The 26,374-nt window shown below is 32.0% G+C and overlaps 1 protein-coding gene across 2 annotated transcripts in view; it reads right to left on the reverse strand.

The window, feature by feature from the left end:
- Positions 1-22,956, reverse strand: part of LOC134244118 (uncharacterized) — a 32,031-nt gene extending 9,075 nt beyond the window's left edge. For both annotated transcript variants that reach the window (XM_062726395.1, XM_062726394.1), the window contains exons 1-5: positions 22,921-22,956; positions 6,374-6,523; positions 4,254-4,461; positions 2,433-2,540; positions 1,818-1,941 (exon numbers count right to left, since the gene is read on the reverse strand). In XM_062726395.1, coding sequence (XP_062582379.1) covers positions 1,818-1,941; positions 2,433-2,540; positions 4,254-4,461; positions 6,374-6,508 — 575 coding nt within the window. In that variant the 5' untranslated portion in view covers positions 6,509-6,523; positions 22,921-22,956. The remainder of the gene's footprint in view (positions 1-1,817; positions 1,942-2,432; positions 2,541-4,253; positions 4,462-6,373; positions 6,524-22,920) is intronic.
- Positions 22,957-26,374: the final 3,418 nt, after the last annotated feature.

Raw genomic sequence — 26,374 nt, forward strand, 5'->3', positions numbered from 1 at the left:
AAACACCTACAGAGACCAATATATTTTGTAAACAATTGGGAAAATATATTAAAAGAAGCCGTACATTATAGTATTAAAGTGGCATATATGTTCGGACGAAAAGGACAGTTTACAGGAAGACATGCGTGTAGGAAAATCACCATGCTGTAAAAAATGAACGTGACTTTACCGTATTTCTTTAAATAAAATTGTTTTTACGTGGACAGGTTTTGGATGATTGCAGGATATGAAATAGGCATTTTTAAATATTTTTTACGTTTTTCAGTGATCATCAATGTTGTCCATGAACTTTACGGACAACCCTCGTACATAAGAATTTGTAAATAAAATATCAAATGTTTTCCTTGTAAAAGCTTCTTCGTGTAGTGTAGTAACTAATGATCTGTAGCTCGCTGGTCTGAAACAAATGGGAAAGATGACTGGAGAGCTAGAGTGTCATCAACTCAAAAAGTGAAAAATTATTGCGCACAACAAAGCTGTTTGTCGATTCATTTTTAGATATATCTTAAACTATAATTACTAACCGAGTACATGGCTTGACATTTTCTTTTCAATACAACCATGCAGGTTGTAGAACGAATATTGCAGGAGTCCCTTTGTTGTTCATTGGGATCGACATAGTCTGCATGATTTGGTGGATGGACATTTGCAAATATCTCATTAGTCATGTACATATAAACCATTTTTTTTAACTTATAAGAGGTACCAATTCCATGATCCTTCAAAATATACTAACAGTAAAACGTTGTCACTTACAAAGATTAAGCGCTATAAATAATTTTACAGTCGAAAGATATTTTTAGAATAATGAAAAAAGATTTCATTGAAGTAGAAAAAAATCGATAGACAAGCATTCTTCCTTTCAGAAAGGGAACCTTGCATACAGTTAGATGATAGAGATTTTTGTTTATCTAAAAAAAGTAAATTGATTTCTACTCCAATGTTAATATACACGTGTATGTTTGTCACCAACCTAATTTTTTACAGAAATATAAAGTATGCACATATATCAAAATTTATGTTATAGTGGTGTGTTGCAACCACTATTGAAATAACGACCACTATTGAAATAATTATATCAATAGTGGTTGAGATTGCATTTCAATAGCAAACATAGTTAGTAACCACTATTGAAATACAACCACTATTGAAATAATTATATCAATAGTGGTTGAGAGTGTATTTCAATAACAAACAAAGGTTGCAACCACTATTAAAATAATGTTCAATTTTGAAATTAAATTTCAATATGGATTAAATTATTGATTTTAATAGTGCATTAAACAATAAATCCAATATCTATTGAAATAATTATTCCAACATTTACTGACGCGGTGAATTTTTTCTTTCAACACTGTTAGTATTTCGAAAGTGGTTGAAATCTATGGTTACCATATTGAAATGCACTCTCACCCACTATTGAAATTATTATTTCAATGGTGGTCGTATTTCAATCGTGGTAATTACCTATGTTTGTTATTGAAATGCACTCTCAACCACTTTTGATATAATTATTTCAATAGTGGTCGTATTTCAATAGCGGTTACTAACTATATATGCTATTGAAATGCACTCTCAACCACTATTGATATAATTATTTCAATAGTGGTCGTTATTTCAATAGTGGTTGCAACAGTGGTGGATGTTTTAAATCTGTCAAAGTTCTTTACCTTCAGATTTTAATTACGCTTTTTCAAAATCTTAAGAAGTAAAATTCGAAGAAAAGAAAAAAAAAAAAAACAACAACAAATAAATAAAATGGGTATCTAAATTGAAAGAGAAAGGGCACGTCTTTCATTTGCAAAACTTGCACTTACATCAATGTTGAATTCGAATATTGTTCATGTGTCGTTTGTTGTTGTACTTTTGTTGCATTTTCGATGTATGTTGTTGTTGTGATAGTTGATTCCGGTAATTCTGGTAGTTCGTAACATTCTGTATCTAAAAGTGTAAGAAAAGGCTTAAAGCTTATTATAGGCAGGATAAAAGCATATTAAACCTTCAAGATGTTTCATCAGTCTATATATCTTTGACAATTATATGCTTATATTATAATGATATCAGTACTAATTTGTAAAAATGTATTTATCCAAAACAATGTGATTGGGACAACATGGAAATTTATACCCCAGTACATATACATGTAGTAATAAGTGTGCATAGTAAATTCTAAAAACTGGCATTCCTTACACACGTAGCTCAAACTGGAATTGTAGCCTAATCCCAGTACGTACAGTATAATTTTCAATTTTTTTCAATTTTTATTTTGCTTAATAAATATGTGGATTCAAATTATTTTTTAAGAACCGTTAAGTTAAAACGTTTATTAATATCAAATAAAAAGCGTCCCTTCAATTGTATTTGCAGATATGTTCTATATTGTACGTACCTGAGTGTACATACTGAATTCTAAAAAAAACAACATTCCTTACACATGTAGCTCATACTGGAATTGTAGGCAAAGGGACATCTTTTACATGGCTTTTCAGCATGTTCTTGTACAAACATCCCACCCGAAGAAAACTCAGAACAGAATCTGGCTAAAAATTGAATTAATAAATAATTTAACTTTCTAATATGCAGTTGCAAAATGTATGCTGCTGGAAATAGAACACACAAACTTAAGGATACTAATAGACCAACATCGCTACATGTAAGTATGGAACTTTCTTATTTGTTATCAGATCAGACATAGGTATCTTCATTTATTTTGAAAATATAAACCAAAGTAAACTGCACGTTAAGGTAAAAATTCATTCATCTGTTTTTTATGTTTATTAAATTTGTTTTTATTTTAACTCGTCGCCAGCGTAGCGCAGTAGTTAGAGTGTCTGCTTTAGAGTCGCGAAGTAAGGAGTTGATCATTACGTCTTGGGTTCGAATCCCACTGTGGGACGTGGAGACCGGTCCTTCGGCTGAGACCGTATAAACCGAGGTCCCGTGCCGCAGCAGGTGCTGGCTAGAAAAAGATCCCTCCTTGCTCAATGGCCCTGAGTGCCGAATGAACGACAAAGTCTGTCTCTCCACCGGCAAGTGGTGACGTCTCCGTATGAGGGAAACACTCTCAAGAGGGACATAAAACAATTCTAATTATGACTCATATTTTTGCATGATGAATATACATGTACAACTCAACGCACATTTTAATCTCGCACTGCTTCTCACACAAATTAAAGTCACATTTTTCTTACAATAAGAATTAAAAATTATCGCGTTTCAGTATGCGACATAACCTAATATTATAAAATAGTTCATGGTTATGGTGCGTATTCTCTAAAATCATTATCTTAAGTTTAAAAAGTCAACATTTTAAAAGGAAATTTGTATATAAATTATATGATGTTAAATGTTTATAATTTTATTCTAGGTATTAATCTTAATAAAGAAATGTGAGAGGATAGGAAATAATGTATTGTTTATCTTTTCACATATTTAATTATTTAAAAAAAAAGATTTTTTTAACATTTATGGTCTGAAACTTTGAAATTTTGCGTTTGAAGGTATCTTTCACAATGCTAGAATTCAGAAAGTTAGCCTGAAAATATGCAATCTATTCAACATGGAAAGCAGTCGAACAGATGAAAAAGTACTTCTATCATCTTGCGCCTTACTGTCATATTAATGTACAAAAAAGTTACATAATCTGCACTGTTTCTATATTAAGGCAAGACAAAAGTATCCTTTAAAATAAACGGATACAAAGACGGTTGTCCATAATAAATCTTCTAAGAGCATATAAAAATCCTACCAATTATTCTGTGTGAGTTACGTGTAAGTTTAACAAGAGTATTGTGTTGTACATGTATTAAAAAATATGTGTATATAGAAATAAAAAAAACAAACAAAAAACTGTTTTCTTTCGATTCTTATTAATACATGTATCCATAAAATAAATCACAGTAAAAAAAACTATGTTGAAAATAAAAACCAGTGAAGGATATCTACATGGAAATGGATGAGACCACGACATTTCAAAGGCTAACGTTTGACAGCATTTTTATTTACCGTTTGAAAATACAATTCCTGCAATAATTAAATTGCCTGTTTTCCTTCAGTTTAATCTCCGTGTTTTTTTTCCTGATTGTTCCGAAATGTATTTGTGACATCTGTAGAAGCAATCAGAACACGTATATCGATCAAACGTGTGTTTCGTAACGTTGTGTTAATGCAGACTGCAAATTTGTGAATGGGAACCTGCTATCAAAACAATTTTCGAACAAGGCATATTTTTAAAAAAAGCATATATATATTACCAATTATTTTAGTAGTTGCAGCACACAGCTCTAATAAGTTTTTTCCAAACTCATCCCAAATGCAGTGGTAAACAAAGTCTGTAACAGAACAGTTCCGTGGAACATCCCCACAGTTCTTTAGCTTGGCTCTTTTGTCCCAAGTTTCCTTATCTTTTGGACACGATTTAACGACTGTAACAGTTTTAAGGGATTCGGCACATGGCTCCCTCTAAAAAAGAAAATAATTGCGAAATGATGCACATGACGACAGGGCCAGGTCATGTGATAACCAATAAACCAATCATCCACTACGGTTTTGTAAAGATCGAAGACGTATACCACTAAATCACAAACGTTATCAACAAATTATCAATAATCTTAAATTGGATGCATCTAGTTTTTACTGTCACTAGGAAAATGGTTGAGGAATTCTTTGATTATAGCACAATGTGGTGGGAAACGATTTAGGTTTTGTTCGGAATTTATTATACTTTTTTTAACTTGACATACAAATTCACGAGCATGCTATTCACTTTTGACGTCATAAAACACATGATAATGAATAATTTACTTTTCGTATTTCTCTTTTAAAGAGTTTAATAATGCAATAGCAAAATAGAAATTATTTCCTTTTGTCGCGTAAAATGGACAATGTACCGTTATTTGGGCTAAGCTTTTTATTTGCCAACAACATATATCTACTATTGTGGTATATTATTAAACAATTCCCCGGGAATTACTTCTAAAACAGCGCTGGAAAAAAACAACTTTTTTTCACGCATTTAATTTTCTGCACACATTTTGCAAACTGGAACATATTACCCCCATATACCATTCATCTTGAAATTATCTGACTCAGCAGATGGACTACATGCATAAACTTTAATGCAAATTATATATCAAATGTCTAAAGGAGCATAAGTATAAACTTTATCTTTGACAATACCTTTAAATAATTACAGATAAGTACGAATATGTCATATCTAAGTTTAAGTAAGTAATAGAGATAGAATGTCAAATAAAAAAAAATAATGAAAAAAAAAATTAACGAAGTATCAGTTGTTGTATCTTTAACTTGAACAAATTGATTTCAAAAATGGGACTTGAAAAGAAAACACTTCCTGTAAATTAATTGATTGTCTATTTTCTCCCTGTTGATATGTGGGAAAACCTTATTTTCATTTCTGAAGAGTTTATATGAGGACAGATATTTATATAACATTAAACATTGAATGTCTATATGGTATACACATGCTTAATTTAAATAAGAAGAATAATCATTATGGTAGATTGCAGAGAAAAGTTTACCATTTCAGAAAAAAAAAATATTCATCCGTTTAAGGTATACCGCCCATATTAGGACCAAAATTTCTAACCTTAAATATCAATTGTTTTTAAAATATCCTGATATTATTTTAAAGCATTTAAGAGTAGAAAGGGATTTACCAAGAGAAATTTTCAAAAATTTTATTGCCTAAGCAGAAATTAATTATTGAAGATTGCATTGAAGTCTATGGAAAGATTGATTGATTGATTGTATATTGTTTAACGCCGAGTCGGCAATTTTTCAGCCATATTTCGGCGGACTATTCCTATTAGGTTAATTGATCGGTTCTATGGAAAGAAGTAAGTTTTTTAAAATAAAAAAATAAATACTTCAAATATCAAAAAATGCTGTGGTGGAAAGATTTATTTGATCACTGGGAATAGAAAAAAAAATAGAAATAATTTTTTTACCAAACAAATTTAAAAAAAAAAAATTAATTTTATTGAATAAAATCAAAGGGAGATAACTCGTCAAGGGCAGGAAAAGGTAATAAATTAGGACATGTCCCACTCTTACATTCTGAAACTAAAAGATGAAAAATGGTTCTCACTGCACTGAGTATTCAGCCCATACATATCTATTATGCATTCAATTCCATTGAATCTGGGGCTAATATGGATCGGATACCTTAATGATTTTCAAGAAGGAAGGATTTTCAACTGATTTTTTATTACATGTATTTTTATGTATAATGATAAATCGTAGATCGTTCTTGAATACGTCTACTATTGGACATTATTATCTACGTTTTGCAAATAAAAATTGAAAAATAATATGTGGCAAAAACATAAAAAAAAAATATCTTCTTTTTTACCAATCCTCTTTTTTGTCTTTGTGGTGCTAAATTTCCACTACAACAAATCAGGAAGGCGACGCATATGAAAAACTGGAATGATAAATAAAGATCCGCTTGTATACAAATTATGGTTGGCCGTGTTTCGGTCTTCATCAGATTGGTAGCATTCTGAAACCAAAAAAGCATATATTTCATTTGGGAAAATAGGAACGTCTTCATTTCATTAATGGAACTGCTACTAATAATGAAACCTGTACGGGCGACATGCCTAACGTAATTCATGCAGTGATTTACGCAATGGTTTTTTTTTTAGAAATAAAGGAGAAAATATTCAGTGGATGTAAATATATTGAAATGCATTCTCAACCACTATTGAAATAATGAATTAAAATCAACAGTCAATCACTAAATCAATCGGATGAAAACATCAATTAATTAAGTAGGTATTCCAAAACTTGGAATAAGATGCCCTGTCGTTCTTGGACTACCGCATATAATGTAAGATGCCCTTTCAGGACGGATTTTATATGTGATAGACCATCAAGCACTACACTCATTGTAAGATGCCTTATTTAGAAAGGACAATGAGTATAGCAGCCTGGACGGGTTGGTCAGCCAATGCAGACGAGACACAAGAAACAATGGCTAGCCTGTATTTTGGACGTCATCTTAGTTTGTGGCAGGCAACTACTGGGTTGGCCTTCAAAAGAAAGAGGGCATATAAGGCGTGTACAATCCCCCGCTCTGAGAAAAATGTTTCTCAATTTTCAAAATTCACAGAAAAGTTATATTTTTCTAAAATCATGTTCTCAGTAATGTCCTCTTCAAAACACTTTATTATTTTATTTTACTGAACGACTTATCATTTGATAATCTTTATTTCAAAGTTGACAGTTCAGCATATTTAGTGGAAAATGGGTTTAATAGAGCTATACAAACGAATTTTGAATATGAATGGGTCAAGTCTCATTTTTCTTGAACGCTTTAATGTTGGAAACGTGAATGTAAAATCTATTTCATTTGTCCAAAAAATGGAATCTGAACCCATTCTATATGAAAATCGAACTTTTCTGAAAAAATATACGCTTCAACAAACCCGTTCATTTAAATCACACTGAAAGACATCAATAATGCATATACTTCGTAGCGTAGTGGTAAAAGCGGCTGGTCTTGGACCAAAACTGCGATATGGAGAGAGTTCGAATCATACGTGAAGATTTTTCTTTTTTGTTTTTAAATGTCTTATAACACGAGTGAAAATAAATTATTGATAAATTAATTAAACAATGAAATACAGAATTTGATGTGTAAAAGATGATATAGACAATAAAATTTTGAAAAAAAAAATACTACTTTTAGAATTGAGAAAAGTCTTTTTTCAGAGTGGGGTATTGTCCTCGCCTTCTACGCCTCCATTCTTTACTCTCCATTTATAAAGGCATAATACTAGTAGATCATATTTATATGGAAGCATCCGCAGGTAGTGTGGATTCAATTCTGTTCAAATGATGACCCCCGGGGGTACGGAGGGGCCACAATGGCCGATCAAAGTTTTACTAACAAAGAAATATATAGGAAAATTCTTTTAAATTCTTCTCAGGAAAAGCAAAGCCAAAATTTATCATATTCATACGAAAGCATTCTCAGGTTGTGATTATTCAAATTTGTTCAAATTATCACTCTCAAGGGCAGGGCGCAGCCACGATGGCTGATCAAAATTTTACTTAGAAATATATAGGAAAATCATTTCTCAAGAATAGCAAAGCCATGATTGGTCATGGACTACTTTCTGATTTAAACTTTTCAAAAATAAACCAATTTCTACTTTTTCCTAGCCACAATGCTCAGGTCAGCGATGTTGCCTGTGGGCCTTTCGTTGCATAGAATTAGCATGTAACCGTGACAAAACCTTTTCATCTGATTTACCAAAAAATTTGACCTCAAAACATTGATAAGAGTTCAAACATTATTTGATTGGTAAAATATTTTAATGAGAGATGAAATGGCATTTGTATAGCACAGGTATATGGTCTGTGACTTGATCTTTTTTAAGGGTACTATAATTATACCCCGCTTAAAAAGTGGAAGGTATATAGTAATCAGTATGCCCGTCCGTCCGTTCGTCCGACTGTTACGCTTTGGGGTACCCGTCTCTTATCCGTAACTCCTGTCATACCACTGAATGAAAATTAATGAAACTTTCACAAAATCTTTATTACATTTTGTCATTGAGCACCTTTAATTTTACTTTTTGATCTAGCTGACACATATTTGGATGTTCCAGCGTGAAACATGGATACTAACATTTTATTCATATGGGAGGCGGGGGTATTATTTAGTAAGCTCATTGCTCATAGTACCTCTAATTTTTTAACCTACATCTTTGTTTTTGAAATAACATGTATTATGGCAACATTGGTGATATTTCTTTCAAAAAAGAAAGGATAATGATAGAAAATCCGTATCTAACATGTACATTACTTATAACAAGACCCTCCCGAGTGTAATATGATTTTTAAACTTACAATTTAACCAAGGGGTTTAACCCAGCTGAGTATTTTAAACAATAGACATTTGCAGTATCTTATCAATAAGAAAAGGTAGGATTTTTATATTACAGATCAGGAGTATTTGATCTTTCAGTGAGACTTGATGAAATTGACCTATCTATCGATATATTTTAAGTTTTCTTACTTATTAGTAGCAATAATACCATCATTAACTGCATGCGAAGTTTATGTATTTAAATTGATTAACCCCCTTTATACAGTCGATGAAGGTGTATCGCTGTATAAGTAAGGGGCGTTGAAGATTAAAAGCTTAAGGACATCCCAGTTGTCAGTAAACTTTGTTGCTTCACGTATGCAATCCTTCTGAGAAGACCATCCATTGGATACCAAGAACTTTGACCATTTGGCATTTAGTTTGAGTTTGAGCATCCAGTGAAAAACTTTAAACATGCCCATGACTTTTAGCGGTCAGAGATATGGCTTTCACATGTGTATATATGAAATCCTTGTGACAAGACTTTTATTTAAAATTCAGTCAAATGAAGTTTTTCATACCAATTATTAGTCCATTATATACACTGAATTGACGACGGATTTTTCCGTTATTTCACGATCATGACAATGAGCACACGGCTCACTCCTCCATGGCACCTGATCCCACCTCTGATGTTTCGGAGGTCCGTGTTTACTCTGCTTCTATTTCGTATTGTTTTATGGACTTTGAGAATGAATATTGTTCGTTATCTCCATATCCTTCAATTAATATCCAACTATTTTGACTCTTTGACCTTGACCCTTGATTTTCAGCTACCTTTCAAAAACTTATCCTTGCTCATAGCTTCTGAACAGATGGCGCTAGGGAGTTCATATTTTTTCAATTGTATTTCGTGTAAGAAAACCTTACTTTGGGTTCCAACATATTTACTTTGCATTTAAAAGTTTAACCTTCGCTGTGTTGCCATTCGGGTGTATCTGTTTTTCAAAAACAATTCTTGTTTAAAGCATTTAATAATTAGGTTAGTTGATACAGTGTACAATGAACTATCAAGATAAGCGAATCTAAATACATAAGTTTTTTGACGATTGGCCTGATATTTCAATGCTAAAAACCATTTTCCTCTGTGAATAGTGGAATAGTGGGGGAATATATATAGTTTTGGTTGTGTCCGTCCGTCTGTCTGTCTCTCTGTTTATCTGATTGTCAGCAAAAACTTTAACCTTGCTCATAACTTTTGAGCTAGTAGAGGTATGACTTTCATATTTCACAAGGCCTTTCATTGGGTACCACCAAATTGGGCCTTTAGACCTTGACCTTGGAGATTGACCAACTTTTAAACAAAATTCCAAACTTATGCTTTGGCCATATCTTTTGAACAGTAGACACAAAGACTTCTTTACTTCATATACGCAGGTGAGTTAAGGCTTAACATTGGTTTTTCTATGCAAATGAGCTAATAAAAATTTATAAATTGTATATTCTACGTACAGAGAAAGTGTAAATTTATTTTCTTATGCATACTTAGTACCAACAGTATAGTAATGCAACTGCACACTATGACTTCATTTTATGACGTCATTGTTTTTTCCTATTCAAGGTAACAAAACACATCAACAAAACAACATCGGCGCAAGGGCATCTCCTATCTCATTTAAAGTAAATAATGTATAATATTAAAGAGAACATACCTAAAATTAATAAAATTGCTGCGCAAATCCTATGTATTCTCTTTATCGATAACAAATTTAGGAAACTTACACTTGACTGTGAATTTTTTTCCTTATTTAAACTTAAATCTGTACAATTAACAACTAAACAATTGCACTGTCGACATTTGTGCAGCAATACCTTAAATCCTAGGAATATCCTGCGACTTTTTACCTTGTTTCTATAAAACAAAGTAAGCGATTTTGTTATTTCTTATAAACTTGTGAAGTAGAGATCGATTACGTAATAATATGACGTCATAACGTGCATTGGCTATCACATATCGTTGGTACCAAGAATGAATTAGAAAACAAGTCTTAACATTTTCTGTGAAGTAGGTAGAACAATTATGAGGTTTTATTAGATATTTCACCTTGAAACTCGATACTGTAGATCACTTAATATTTGCGACACCTTATTTTCGCGAGATAGTCATTGACTCTTGATAAGCGAGACAAAAGAAGTCGGTTCACTTTATGCATAAAATGGCCCTGTAGATATACCCAGTGGCGGATTTAAGGGGGGGGGCGCATCCGGCACCCCCCCCCCCCCTAAAATTGTCAAATAAAGTTAGCGTAAATCACAGTTTTGTCTAAAAAATGTAAATATGTCTACTTGGTAGACCTCACTTTTACCCTACAAAATCTCTAAAATCCAGGAGCCCCAGACCCCTTGCCTTCTTTTGGCGCCCCCTCTAACTTCAATTCCTGGATCCGCGCCTGATACCATCTGATTGATTAACATTTGATTCTCTATTTGAAGCTTTAAAATAAAGTAGAGACCCGGTACTTTCATATCCTATTAAATTTTTTCTCCTCAAATCTAGGTCTTGGAGAACTGGCTCTATGAAATTTCAATGTTCTTGAAGTTTTATGTAAACAGGTATAATTGAGTACTTTTAGTGAAGAAAAATAATATGAGCGCACTCTTTGATCTAAAAAAATAAAACATTTCCATTAATCCTCAGAAACAGTTCTAGCATTTACTAGTTGCATATTTTAGATCAGAGGTTGCGCTCTATATTAAATATCAAGAAATAGCTTTAAAAATTGGCCGTTTTTGTACACTTTTTTCAGAATATGAGGAAATTGACGCATTTCGTGACGTCATAATGCATTAATTAGCCAAAAAATGAATCATTTTTTATTGATACACAGTCACCGAAGATCTAATAAGTGATATTTTACGCAGTTTAAGTTTTTCAGAAATTCACAGGGCCAAATAATGCAAAAGTGAACCTTGTTTTTTTCGATCTATATCATCTTAAGGAATACTATTTCTTTGCGAGAATTAAATTTTCGCGAGCACATTGTCTCGCGTTATTACGCGAAAATAAAGTTCTCGCGAATAAAAAGTGATTTACAGTACGTAGCCTTAACTCACTTGCGTAAATATTGTTTGTGATAAGACCTTTCATTGGGTACCAATAACCCTTACCTTTTGACCTTGGCGTTTATCATACTATGAAAAATCTTAAACCTTGGCCAGAACTTTTGAACAATAAAAACTAGTGATTTCATACTTCAAACATTCAAATTTTGTGAAAAGTTGTTTCATTGAATACCAAGAACCTTGACCGTTGACCTTGACGTTAGAGATTGACCTACTTTCAAAAACAACATAACATTTAAGTGGTAAGGGCTAAGACATGCATAATTTATATATCTTACCCTTGTAACAAGACTTTTCTTTTGGTAACACTATATTTGACCCTTTGACATTGACCTTGGAGTTTGACCCATTTTTTTCAAAATTGGTAACCTTGGCCATAACTTTTGAAGAAATAGGGATAGAGCTTCGATATTTCAAATGTACGAGCGTTGTCCGTAGAGTTCATGGACAACATTGATAATTACTGTCAAACATTGATAAAATAAATGAAACTAATATTTTCATTAAATCCATGTTTCATTTTATTTACATGCTAGTTTTCAACAAAAACAAAGCACAAATAGTTACATTTTTATCATATTAAAAAAAAAAAAAAGACTTACACTCATACCAGGAGAACTCAAATATTTTTTTTGACGTTGCCCGACGTAAAAAGCATAATACGATTATGTAACTTATCTCAACATAGTCACCGTTTAACTCGATGCATTTCGTATGTCCATTTATAACCAGGCATAAATATGTGCACAAAATGTTCAGGTTTCAAACGTAAAATAATATTTAACAATGCCTGTCTCATATATATCATATATATCACCACAAGGACTAGGTTATATTTAATGTTCCCATAAACGAAGTTTAGAGGGTATGAAGTTTTTGTCCCGTCTGTCTGCCTGTTCACCGGTATGTCTGTTTGTCTCTCTGTTTGTCTGTTTTTCTCAAAAACTTTCACCTTGCATATAACTTTTAATTTAAAGGTGTAATGACTTTCATATTTTCCATGTGTATTTTTTTATGACAAGACCTTTATTTGGGTACCACCGAATTTGACCTTGACATTCGAGTTTGACCCACATCTACACAAAAATCCTAAACTTTTACTTTTTCCATATCCTTTTAACAGTAGATGCCTGGACTTTTCTACAATATATATGTAATTTTGTTCAAAGACCTTACATTGAGTAACAACGACCTTTCGACCTTTACCTTGGAAAGTTCTGTAATTATGAAAAAAAGTTTAATCTTAGCGATAACTTTTGAATGGTAAGGGCTAAGGCTTTTATACTTCAAAAATGTCATTCTTGTGGAAAGACTTTTTATTGGATAACAAGAAAGGTTAACCCTTCGACGTTGAGTTTAACCTACTTTTAATATAGAACGTTGACTGAAATTTTGAAGGTTTAAGACAAGGGTTTTTATAGTTCAGATATTTAATTTATGTGACAAGCTCTTTCGTTTGATATCAAAAACCGTTACCCTTTGACCTTGACCTTGGAGTTTGACCCATTTTTACACATAAACTTCAAACTTTTAATTTGGCTCTAATTTTTAAATTGTAGGTACTGGGAATTTTATGTTTTGAATAACAATTCTTTTTGGCAAGACTTTTCATTTAAAACAAACAATTTTGATCTTTTGACCTTGACCTTGTAGATTTACATACTTTCATACTTACGAAAACTTTAACTTTGGCCATCAACTTTGAACGATAAGAACTAGGGCTTTTATACATGTAATTCTTGTTTGAAGACCTTAACTCTTTTGATTTTGACCTTGGAGTTTGACCCTCCCCCCCCTTTTTTTTTTTTACAAATTTAAACCTTGGTCATATCTTTTGAACTGTAGGGACCTATCATTAGATATCAACAATTTTGACCCTTTGACCTTGTCCTTAGAATTTGAGGGGTAAGGACCAGCGCTTAGGTCATAGTTAATGGCATCCAATGAAAGGGCTTGCCTCAAAGAATATATATTTGAAGTATAAAGGATTTTTACTTTTCATAAATTATGGCCAAAGTAAAAATTTGAAATTTTTGTTTTAATGACGGTTCAACTCCAAGGTAAAGATTAAAAGGGGCATTATCCTGTTATAAGCATCGCGATGCGAATAATTTTTGACGTTGTTGACGTTGTTGACGTAAATAAAATTATAATTTTGCGAGCTTAGAATTAAAAATTTAGTCTTTAAACAACAATATTTATGGATTTTATGCTTATTCCGTTAATTCCCACTCTCTGTCATCGGCTTATACATAAGTCATGTCTGACAGAGGAACGAAAGACAATTCTGCATGGGAAATTGGTTACTTCCGTGATATTTTTAGAAATAACCTTATTCTCAAGTACGGCATAAAAGATAATGCATTTTTGATAATTCGGAATAAATGTCTTCATAAACAAAACTATAAATTATATAACTAAAAAATTCAATATATATGTACTTTATTTTGTTATAAATGAGTTGAGATAAATATATAACGGAATAAATGTCTTCATAAACAAAACTATCAAAATTTAATATATGAACTTTATTCCGTTATAAAAAAAATAGTTGAGATAAATGTATTAACGGAATAAATGTCTTCACAAACAAAACTATACTGCAAAATTCAATATATGCACTTTATTCCGTTAAAAATAAGTTGACATAAATATATTACGGAATAAATGTCTTCAAAAACAAACTATCAAAATTCAATATATGCACTTTGTTCCGTTATAAATAAGTTGAGATAAACATTTAACGGAATAAACGTCTTCATAAACAAACTATCAAATATCAATATATGCACTTTATTCCGTTATAAATAAGTTGAGATAAGCATTTAACGGAATAAATGTCTTCATAAACAAAACTATCAAAATTCATTATATGTTCTGTTATGTTATGTAGAAATAAGTTGAGATAATTGATAACGGAATAAATTCCAAGGTCTTCAAAAACAAAACTTTCAAAATTCAATATACCCCGGACGGTATGCACTTTATTCCGTCTAATGTCTTCATATACAGAATAAATGCTATCCATTGCTATTACATGTAAATGCACAATACATTTTAGTAATCTCATTTATTCTTTTTCTGATCAATTTCATTCATAAAGTAACATATTTAAAATTTTCATATCGAATATTTTATTTCTGCACGGATTTCAATGTACAATGTATTCCAGAACAGGTTAGGAAGTAAAAGTCCTTTGTTTGTACGTTGCGTGACAGTGTAAAGAAATCCCGCACGCTTCAGTAGAGACAGAACATTGAAGAGTCGCTCATCACGATCGTCTACTACACTTTTAAGAAAACTGAATGCATTGTGAAACCAAATAAATATGTTGTAATCTTCTCTCTTTGTGAGGCTTATAATCTTGATATTTGGAAACGTTGTCTCTCTATATATACTCCTGTTATTAGCATCGCGATGCGAATTAGTTTTGGGGTATTAAAATGTTCTTCGTCTCTCTATATATACTCCTGTTATTGGCATCGCGATGCTAATTAGTTTGGAGGTATTTTGTCCATTACAACGTGTCATTTTAAGAGTGATCCCCCCAAAAAAGCCAAGCCCCATTTTTTCTGATGGTATCCCCCAAAGAAACCCTTTTCCCGGGAATACTTCCCTTTCTGGAGCTTATAATCTTGATATTTGGAAACGCTGTCTCTCTATATATACTCCTGTTATTAGCATCGCGATGCGAATTAGCTTTGCGGTATTTAAAATGTCACTCGTCTCTCTATATATACTCCTGTTATTGGCATCGCGATGCTAATTAGTTTGGAGGTATTTAAAGCAGTAAAACGTGTCATTTTAAAAGTGATCCCCCCAAAAAAGCCAAGCCACATTTTTTTCTGATGGTATCCCCCAAAGAAACCCTTTTCCCGGGAATACTTCCCTTTCTGGAGCTTATAATCTTGATATTTGGAAACGCCATCTCTCTATATATACTCCCGTTATTAGCATCGCGGTGCGAATTAGTTTTCAGGTATTTAAATGTCCCTCGTCTCTCTATATATACTCCTGTTATTGGCATTGCGATGCTAATTAGTTTGGAGGTATTTTGTCTCCCGCTTGAAAAGTGGGGGATATTAATTTGGGTTTGTCCGTCCGTCCGTCCGTCCGTCCGTCCGTCTTTCTGTCTGTCTGTAACGCTTTCGTTTCCACACGATATCTCGAGAACCCTTTGAGCTTTTGCAATGAAATTTACCATAGCAACTCCCTATGGACTAAAGAAGACCCCTATTGATTTTGAGGTCAAAAGGTCAAAGGTCAAGGTCATAAATAAGCAAGTTCTGTCTGTTAAAACACTTTCGTTTCCACACGATATCTCTAGAACCATTTGAGCTATTGCAATGAAATTTTACATAACAACTCCCTGTGGCCTAATGAAGACCCCTATTGATTTTGAGGTCAAAAGGTCAAAGTTCAAGGTCGTAAAATTTATACATTCTGTCTGTGTGTAATACTATCATTTCCGGGCGATATTTCAAGAAGATTTTGAGCTTATGCAATGTAATTTTATACCAAAACTCCCTAGGACGTCTCTCGCCCCTCTCAAAGTGCCCCGCCCTGTTTGTTTTATTAGTATTTATAGTATTACATGTCGCTATTTTTAGCGCAGGGGCATGAGGAGAGTTATTGCATATAAAACAGGTTTTCGGCGGACTTTATGTTCTTATTACATCTATTAGAATTGTTTAATAAAGGCTAAATAAATCAAACGCCATGGATTGTGTAACATTTTGAGAATACCGAACATGAAAACATGAATATATACATGTATGTGACTTCAGTTCTCAACGCGTAAAGCGATTCTGTGGTCTAGTGGTCATGTCTCTCGCTTCAAGTGTGAGAGGTTCCGGGATCGAATCTCGGTCGATCCTTTCTTTTTTTTTTTTAAATACTTTTCTTTTTTACTAAATGATAGTATTCAGCATGTGAAATGAAAAATTTATGAGGTTATAAAATCATCATTACAGTGTGATAAACATTCCATATAAAAAAAATCTTCTATACACATAATAAAGAATAAGCAATCAAATCTTTATATGCATATTGACATACATGTATTTTATTTGCTTCAGTATACATGTATACATTTAAAGATTCTACAAATTCAGTCAGGGGGAGCCGACTTTTTCCCTAAGCGGGGGACACAAATTCTCTGAATTAGCTTGTTGTTCATTAAAACGTGTCATTTTAAGAGTGATCCCCCCAAAAAAGCTCAGCCCCATTTTTTCTGATGGTATCCCCCAAAGAAACCCTTTTCCCGGGAATACTTCCCTTTCTGGAGCTTATAATCTTGATATTTGGAAACGCCGTCTCTCTATATATACTCCTGTTATTAGCATCGCGATGCGAATTAGTTTTGCGGTATTTAAAATGTCACTCGTCTCTCTATATATACTCCTGTTATTGGCATCGCGATGCTAATTAGTTTGGAGGTATTTAAAGCAGTAAAACGTGTCATTTTAAAAGTGATCCCCCCAAAAAAGCCAAGCCACATTTTTTTCTGATGGTATCCCCCAAAGAAACCCTTTTCCTGGGAAAACTTCCCTTTCTGGAGCTTATAATCTTGATATTTGGAAACGTCGTCTCTCTATATATACTCCTGTTATTAGCATCGCGGTGCGAATTAGTTTTCAGGTATTTAAATGTCCCTCGTCTCTCTATATATACTCCTGTTATTGGCATCGCGATGCTAATTAGTTTGGAGGTATTTTATCCATTAAAACGTGTCATTTTAAGATTGATCCCCCCAAAAAAGCCAAGCCCCATTTTTTCTGGTGGTATCCCCCAAAGAAACCCTTTTCCCGGGAATACTTCCCTTTCTGGAGCTTATAATCTTGATATTTGGAAACGTCGTCTCTCTATATATACTCCTGTTATTAGCATCGCGATGCGAATTAGTTTGGTGGTATTTAAATTATTTTTTCCTCTAAATTTTACTTCCAACAATTTAAAATCATTAAATATTTTAAAATTAACTCATTTAACGCTTCTGACGTTACGTAAAATGACGTCAAAAATTATTAGCATCGCGATGCTAATAACAGGATAATGCCTTAAAAGGTCAAATTTGATGGTACCCAGAGAAAGATCTTGTCACAAGGAATACACATGTGAAATATGAAAGTCATAGTTCCACTAAATCAAAAGTTATGGACAAGGTTAAGGTTTTTCTGCGGACAAACAGAGAGACAGACAGCTAGACAGAAAGACGTCTAGACAGACAGACGGACGGACACGACAAAAACTATATACCCCCGAAACTTCGTTTACGGGGGCATAAAAATGAAATCTTAAAAGACAAAAGTTTTTTTTAATCAAGCGTACTCTGTGAAAAAAAAAATCGATAATCAATTCCAGGAGCTAAACCATGTAACTTTAAATTGCAATTAAAAAAATGATTTTAAAACATCAGGGTTGTACATTTAGGCGGACTGAGTGAAGGGTAGTAAAGGTGCTAGGAAAAAACGAGAATTAAAATCACCGGTGCAAATTAAAATATGATATCGGTAATCTAAAGCAAGATGAAAAACAAATGATAAATGAACTATATCCCCTAGAAACTTCGTTTACAGAGGTATAATTTTTTTTGAAATGGTACGGATGAACAATTACGAGTAGGGTGAGTTCACCATGCATCGGACTCATACCTTGCTTCGGACAACTTTAGGCAATAAACTCTCTTTCAACTTAAGAGTTCTGTGTATTCATTTGTTTCTGTCATAAAGAAGAAGATTTAAATTTTTTAATGATACCGATTGTGTTTATCATGTTGTGTTAAAAATACCCCTCAAATGGCCTTGAAGTTACGTCATATTTTACATCATCAAAGGGGAATAACCCGATATTTATGATTTTGCAATATTTAAAGTTATCGTTCTTTTAAATTCGACTTCCACGGAACGAGTCGGACTTTGGTGAATTTTGTCAGGAATTTGTAATTTTACATAAATTATAAAGAAATTTCACTTCAATGCTTGTTTAATTCTTATAAGGGCTGGTTTTTACTAGTATGCTAATTTCACCGTACATCGGACACAAATTAACCATGCATCGGACACTTTTCGATACAAAGGTTAGTTAGAATAATCTAACCGTGTCTCGGGACAAGCCCTCACCACAGTTAGGATACCACCCATATACTCGCAATGTAGCTAAAAATTGCAGAATCGCACCGAAACGATTTTGAAGGATACAAACGGATTTGCACTGAAAATAACTTTTAAATTAATTAAAACAAACCTTTTTGGGGCTACTTAAGTATTTAAACCTAAAGTTTAGTCTAAATAAAGACGAAAATTCAACTAATTTTCCCAATGTTTTTTCTCGCTTCAAATTTCGCCATTGTTAACGTTCGGAACTCACTTGATTGTTCATAGTAAATGCACTAGTACGAGTTATCGCCCATGTTTACTTTGCTACATTGTGAATACACGGAACGCATTCTATCGTTAAACCGGGTCCGTAGGACATTTATCATTTTAACGATAGAATATTCTATCTATACAAAGGTAAGCACTACCACTTTCATGCAGAACCAATCTGACAGCTGTTTTTTGCGGAAAAAGAAAATAAAAACTCAATATTTTCAGTCAAAATACAAGTTATCGATATATGACGTCTGGAATTTGACTCAATTTACTGTATTTCAACAAACCAGAGTATGATAAACCATGAGAAAAAGGCGCGATTTACTGCATTATAAGCATTTTAAAGCATTTCTAAGGCATAGTGAGGTCTCAAGAATCGTTCTACATTTGTGCAACAATATCGTCGATTAAATTTAAGTTGAGGGTTATTTCTCAGATAAAAGATGAAAATGTATCCATATCAAGGATTTTAAAGCACTGTGATAAAGGTATGATATTTTTCCATTATCCATACCGTCTGTCCGATGCATGGTGAACAATGTCCGATCCATGGTGAATTCTCCGTTTTCCTAAAAACTCGATTTTTGGGGATATTTTTTTCTATAAACGGCATATAATTGTGTCCTAAATTGATATGTTAATCACAAACTAAATGTTACGCTCCACTTTGATAATTTTCCGTCGGTAGTGATATCGCTATAACTTGTTGAAGTACAAGGGTGTCCGATGCATGGTGAATTCACCCTAAGTCTTGGCAATGTTCTTTGGGCCAATTCTTTTTTTTTTTTTTTTTTTGGTGGGATGTAATCTTTTTTTTCTTTTAAGACAATCCATTTTGAAGAAAAATTAACCTTTTAGAATAATTTTTACTGTTTTAAATGTTTTAATATACGACATTAGATGTATATATGCATAATAACATAAATAAATCTAAATAAAGAAAGATAATTTATAAAGTTTTATTTAGAAGTTCTTGTGGACATAACTTCCATTCCAAGTTTTCACCCCCTGGGGCTTCTTGTAATTAGTCACAAACAATATTTTCACTTTTTTGTCTAGCAATCAAAAGTAAAATAGGGGGGGGGGGGGCTGCAAATTAAATATTCTATACAAAAGAACCCTCTGTTACGGATTATTTATTATTTTGAATTTTTCCCGATTTATCTGATGATAGACCTGTACATTATGTAAAATATGCATAAAAATATAATTGTTATTAACTGTCCAAAAAGATTCAATGAATTTTCTTTGGTTTATTTTATTTTTATTTATTGATGGGGGGGGTCACACATACAAGCCTAGGTGAATTTACTATAGCTATCCAAACAATCACTCATAAACTAAGTGCTGAAAGTCGAATTAGCACAATACCAAATAAGGACGGGGTTTTATTCAGAAAAAAATATTAAAGAATTCTAAAATTACTGGAGTGAGACATCCCTATCACTATGGGGATTTCCTTTCATTTATAATGCAATGTTTATATATTTTTTTTCTACATCATTAATCTTTTCATAAACTTGTTTGATGGTTTGTCTTCTTGGACGTCTTTTAATCCATAATTTGATTTCACTGTTTCTCGAGTTTCTGCAAGAAAAAAAAAATTAAATTTTATATAAAACGGTAGAAATGTATATATATATTGTATAATCATAATCAATTAATCTGAATGTTAAACGAATCTTTTGTCAGTAAAGAAACAAAAGAAATAAAAGAAAAAAACATTGTTTGAAATCTATTCAACTAATTGATAGTATTACGCTTTCTAATTTCTACAAGTATCTATACTTATATATCTAGCTTTATATCTGCCTATCTACATTTATTATAATTCCACTACCGGTGAATATTAGCAACAATTAGCTACCAGTCTATCCCCAACGATCGTTTATAAATATCTAAAAATACTAATATTTATAATATAGGATTTTGTGATACAAGAAATAAAAAGGTAAGTCTAAATATAAAAGAGGAATATAAAAGCTGCTTATAAATTTACATCACACGATACAAAAATAAAAGAAGATTAAATAAAGTCAGTTTTCTTAGTTAATTTTGATTTTAAAGTAATGTTTTATGAGTAAATTATTGAAACATTTATTGTCCGCTAGTTTATACATGTACATGAAAGTCTATTAAAAGTTATATAAGCGTGTTCCAGTTTATTAAGTAGGTGAATCTTGTGAATTGAACAACTGGCTTACACACATGATTGTTAAATTCAATTGATTTGTAAAATATTTGGATTATATTGGAGGTCTGTGACATGATTACATACTTATGCATAGGTGTAATTATATACTTGTTCATGCTTTTCAGGAAGCAAGTATATTAGAAGAATACATGTACGTGGAGGTTAATCAAGTGTACTCTTTAAAAAAAAACTTTCAAGCTAATATCAAACATTTTCTGGGTAAATATAAATTAAGATAGTTTATGTACTTTTGGTAATAAAAGATAATGAAAGTCTCCGCATACAACAAGTACACATAAAACACTGCAAGCTCACCACTAAGATTAACTGTAGCTCCTTATAACAAGCAGATTGAGGTGTTTGATGGATGCATGGTTACCCCTTACCAGCTTAATCTTAAAATCACTTATTACATTAAAGATAATTTGCACTTTAACATATGAATAATTTAGTAACAGAAATGTATTAATCAGTCACCGTAGTTTCCTATACTATAGACTTAATTGCAAATCAAACTTGACTCGAATCGACTTGGGAAAAAAAAGCACAGGACAAAAATTAAATGGGAGGTTACTTAAAGTTTATAAAGTTTATAAAGTAATGCCAATGCATAGAGGAATTCGAGAGTTCTTAGTTAGACTGATATTTCCTATCTCTATCAGGACACAACCCAGGTCAAACTCTGTTGGTATAACTGGGTAGTAATTTATTTTTAACCGGTGATGAAATTAAATTAAATGTGTAAGTTAAATGAGTTAAATTTTAGATTATGCATAAGTGCACGAAAAAAGAGGTAATGGTAGCATAACCCATGCATTAAAAAGCAACCCCGTGTTATGCAAAAAAGACCTAACATGGGTGTGAAAAACAAAGAACATATCTATAGATACCTTTTCATACTGTTCGTAGCTTGGAATGCTCGATTTGAAAAATAAAATAGTTAAAATCATTTTCTTTAAAATTTGTCAGGGTTTGTTTCTTTTTATACTTAATGTATCTGTTATTTAGAAATAAACCACAGAAAAAGAATAATGACATCAAAAGGATCATTTTTAAAAAAATGTGTGCTGTATTTCATGTGTACTTGTGCTCTCTAAGGCCCATTTTACGGATAATATGGTGATCTCAGTATTATAAACTGGTTCCCCATTAGTGAACTCTATGGAAAACCCCATTGTGAAATTCAAGTTCATGAGAACCAGTGTTGCGTAAGGTATTCTACAAAGTCGCCACACCCAGGTACATTTAAACAATTAAGGTTAGACCAATGAACGAAAACAACTCATGGTACTGACAGATTCAGTTGCTACGACACGTCTTGTATCCTACTAATCTGTTGCGGATTAATATGTGTCATTGATATCATGTTAATGAAAAAATAAATTACTTACATTAGTCTACACCCTTTGTATTCCCTTGCTTTCAAGGTCAGATATATATTTTATTTACATAATTTTAAGGTATTCTTTTAACACAATTTTATGTTAAAAGTGCAATTCTAAGTTCAATTTTACACTATCGCAATCAAAATAGCAAAGGTGTTATAAAAAAAGACTTGTTTAGGTTCCCTTAAAACTGGTCTCTTTCTCGTCGGAAAAATATCCGGCACATGACAACAAATTAGGTAAGGCTAAATTCAGAAGACTTAAAGGTAGCAAGTAAAACCTAGTTTGTGGAATATGTGTTTGAATATAACTGAATTGCGTCATTTTCATTAAAAATAATAACAACAGATTCTACTTAGGACAATAAAACAATTATATTTGTTGACTTTGTACGTCAATAAATTGTGATTAATTAATGCATGTAGATTGAAATAAACATTCATTCATGATGACGACAAAATTCCATTTTCAAAAAACAAAATTGAGAGAGAAAGAGAGAAAGAACAAAGAGAGAGAGAGACCTCCTTTACAGCAGTAAACTGTACTACATCTACGAACATTCCTCACTCATTGACCTTTATCATACGCACGCCTGCAAACGATCAATACCAGTTGTTCTATTTTCTGACCTAGTCATTTAAATATAATGCTGTTTTCAACGGAAGATAACTCCAATAGTATCATGTAAGAATGTACGACAACAATATCACAAAAAAATACATCACTCTTCTACACAGTAACTTCTTTTGTCCCCCGCTTTTTTTTCAAAATTTACCTCCCCCTCGACTCGACTTAAGTACATGCTTTTCTGTTTTCCTAAATCGGTTAATTTGTTTTCATAACACTGAGGTTCATAGTATCCATAGAATAATTAAGCAAAAAAAGGAAGCTACAGATATTTTGAAAATAAAATTGTTGTTTCTTACGACGGCGTATTCGTGCCATTTTAACAATGTAGAATTTTTTTTTAATCGTTTGAACGATCTAAGAAAACGTTTGTACGATTTAATAAATTGTTTGTACAATTTAACATATCTTAAGAAGTTAAAAAAGAATAAATATAGAAAAATAATAACACACTTTTTTTTGTTCTTTATTTGAAAGATTAGAAATACAGAATGATTGAAAAAATGTTTAAGTCATTTTACATGCAAAAAATAACACCTGCCTTCCGAACAATGTTTCCTTCCCCTTGTCATGCCGATTTCCTCACTAAGGAAAAAATAAAGATTATACCAATCTTTTTAATCCACAGCATATGTTAGCATTAAGATTTATAGAAGAAAAGTTCAATTCTTTTATAAAGTATAATTGCCTTATCCCTAGCTTTTCTTTTTTTTTGGGGGGGGGGGGGATTCCTTGTTACATGATTGTGTATGTTTTTTTTTCGTTTTTTATTTTTATTTATTTATTTATTTTTCTTTTCTTTTGTTTTGTTTTTTTTTTTTTTTTTTTTTTTTTTTGTTTGTTTTTTTTTTTTTTTTGTTTGTTTTTTTTTTTGTTTTGCTTTAAACTTCTGTTCAGAATGTTAAATTAAGCGATTTAGAAACAATGTTAAGAATTTGCATAGAAAAAAGTGCATGTAGTTTAAAAATACCTTACATGTAAGTAATGTTATTTAATACTTTTATTTTATAGTAATGACTCTATCGTATGGAGAAAAATTCAGAGTACGAAAATGATCAATATTTATTTTAGATTAAAAAGGAAATCATGATTTAATTGTCGAAACAACATGGATATATTTTTATGTGTATAGCCCAACGTTTGTTTTATATATGTACTCTAAGTTTAATATAAATTTAAGGTTAAAGGACAACATTGAACATTCCCGTACAATGAAAGATATTTCCTTGTGGTGCATAACACATATTTCAACAAAAAAAAATCACTTTATTATATTAAAGTTCCAGATATGAAAAGGAAATAATAATAAAAAAAAAAATAATGTCCATTTGATCCCACATTAAAATTATTATTCTACAGTAAATAATGGTAAATGTAGATAATACATCTGTGATTTTGTTAAATACAAAAATATGAAATTGTGTTGGTGGGTAGAGTTGTTCTTGTAGTTTGTAACCAACGCAGAAAAACAAATTCGGATCTCCAGTAAATATACAAAACTCTCCATTGGGACTAACAAAGTTAAAGGAAAACAAGATGTGTTTAATTTGAGAAACACTGATGTCTCCATATATGACAACTTATAATAGCGATGGTTAAACTTGCTTTAATGCATATCAAATATGTTCGTACCAGAAGTACAGTCTTCTCATAAGAAATACACAAATTTTGTGTAATGTGAAATCCCTAGCATCATCTGTTCAAAAGTAAGGGTCAAAATTATTTTTTTATAAGTAGAACAAACTCCAAGGGTCAAGGTTAAAGTGTCAAAGTTGTTGGTCTTGTCTATATATGAAGTATGAAAGACCTCTTCCTTACTGTTCAATGGATACATGTAAAGCCAACGTTGAAGTTTCTCAAACGTAAAGGTCAAAGCCAAAAGGTCAAATATTTTGGTATTTAAAAGAAGGTATTGTCACAAATATTATATATGTGAAGAATGGAAACATAACTTTAACTGTTCAAAAGTTACTTTCAAGGTTAAAATTGGATAAAATGTTGGAAAACGTATACATAAAACAAGGTCAAGGTCAAATTTAATTGAACACAAAGAAAAGTTTTGTCACACGGAAGACACATGTGTATTTAATGAAAACTATAGTCTCAACCAATCAAACGTTCTTGGCACGGTTGAAGTTTTAGCGGACAAACAGACAGCTTAATCTTCGATTACGTATAAAAATCATAAAAATGAAACACCCTCATACTTGTATACAATATGTTTTCTTTCGTTTGAGGAACGAATTAGACAGAAATCAATTTCTACTTGGTGTGATAATGAATTACTTTTTCGGAATTTCAATGTTTTCATTCGAATACCTGGTGAATATCACGTGGTTCTTTAGAACCGGTTTCGTTAGCAAGGCTATATAAGAGGTGAATAGTGGTTTAAATACCAGTTTAGGACGACACGTGGTGCACGATAAAGTTTCAATTTTATAATGATTTATTCAATCCAACATGAACTTGTATATACAAATTGATTTTCATATTTTGCATATGTTCTGTACACTGTACAAATAAAGCTGCTGCCTGTCGTTGCTATGTCCAAATGGTGTGTTTGTTGTTTATTGTACTTTCATTTGAAAGTAATGAATGAATTTAGAGTAGAACATCTGTACGTTGAATATATTTGTATGATCACAAGGCTTTGGCATTAAGACATTTACAAAGTACTGAAAGTACTGAAAGCTAGGCTTTTATGGCTTGAGTATACTGTCTGATCGAAATTGGAATATTTTTTTTTTCCTTCTGGTCATTGATGTTTACAGATGTAACAAGAAGATCGAGTTTTATGTTTATGATTAACAATGTCCCCTCTACATATACCAAC

Source organism: Saccostrea cucullata, unplaced genomic scaffold, assembly GCF_032062105.1.
Source record: "Saccostrea cucullata isolate Sc308-1 unplaced genomic scaffold, CSIRO_AGI_Scuc_v1 ctg2426, whole genome shotgun sequence".
Lineage (NCBI taxonomy): Eukaryota > Metazoa > Mollusca > Bivalvia > Ostreida > Ostreidae > Saccostrea > Saccostrea cuccullata.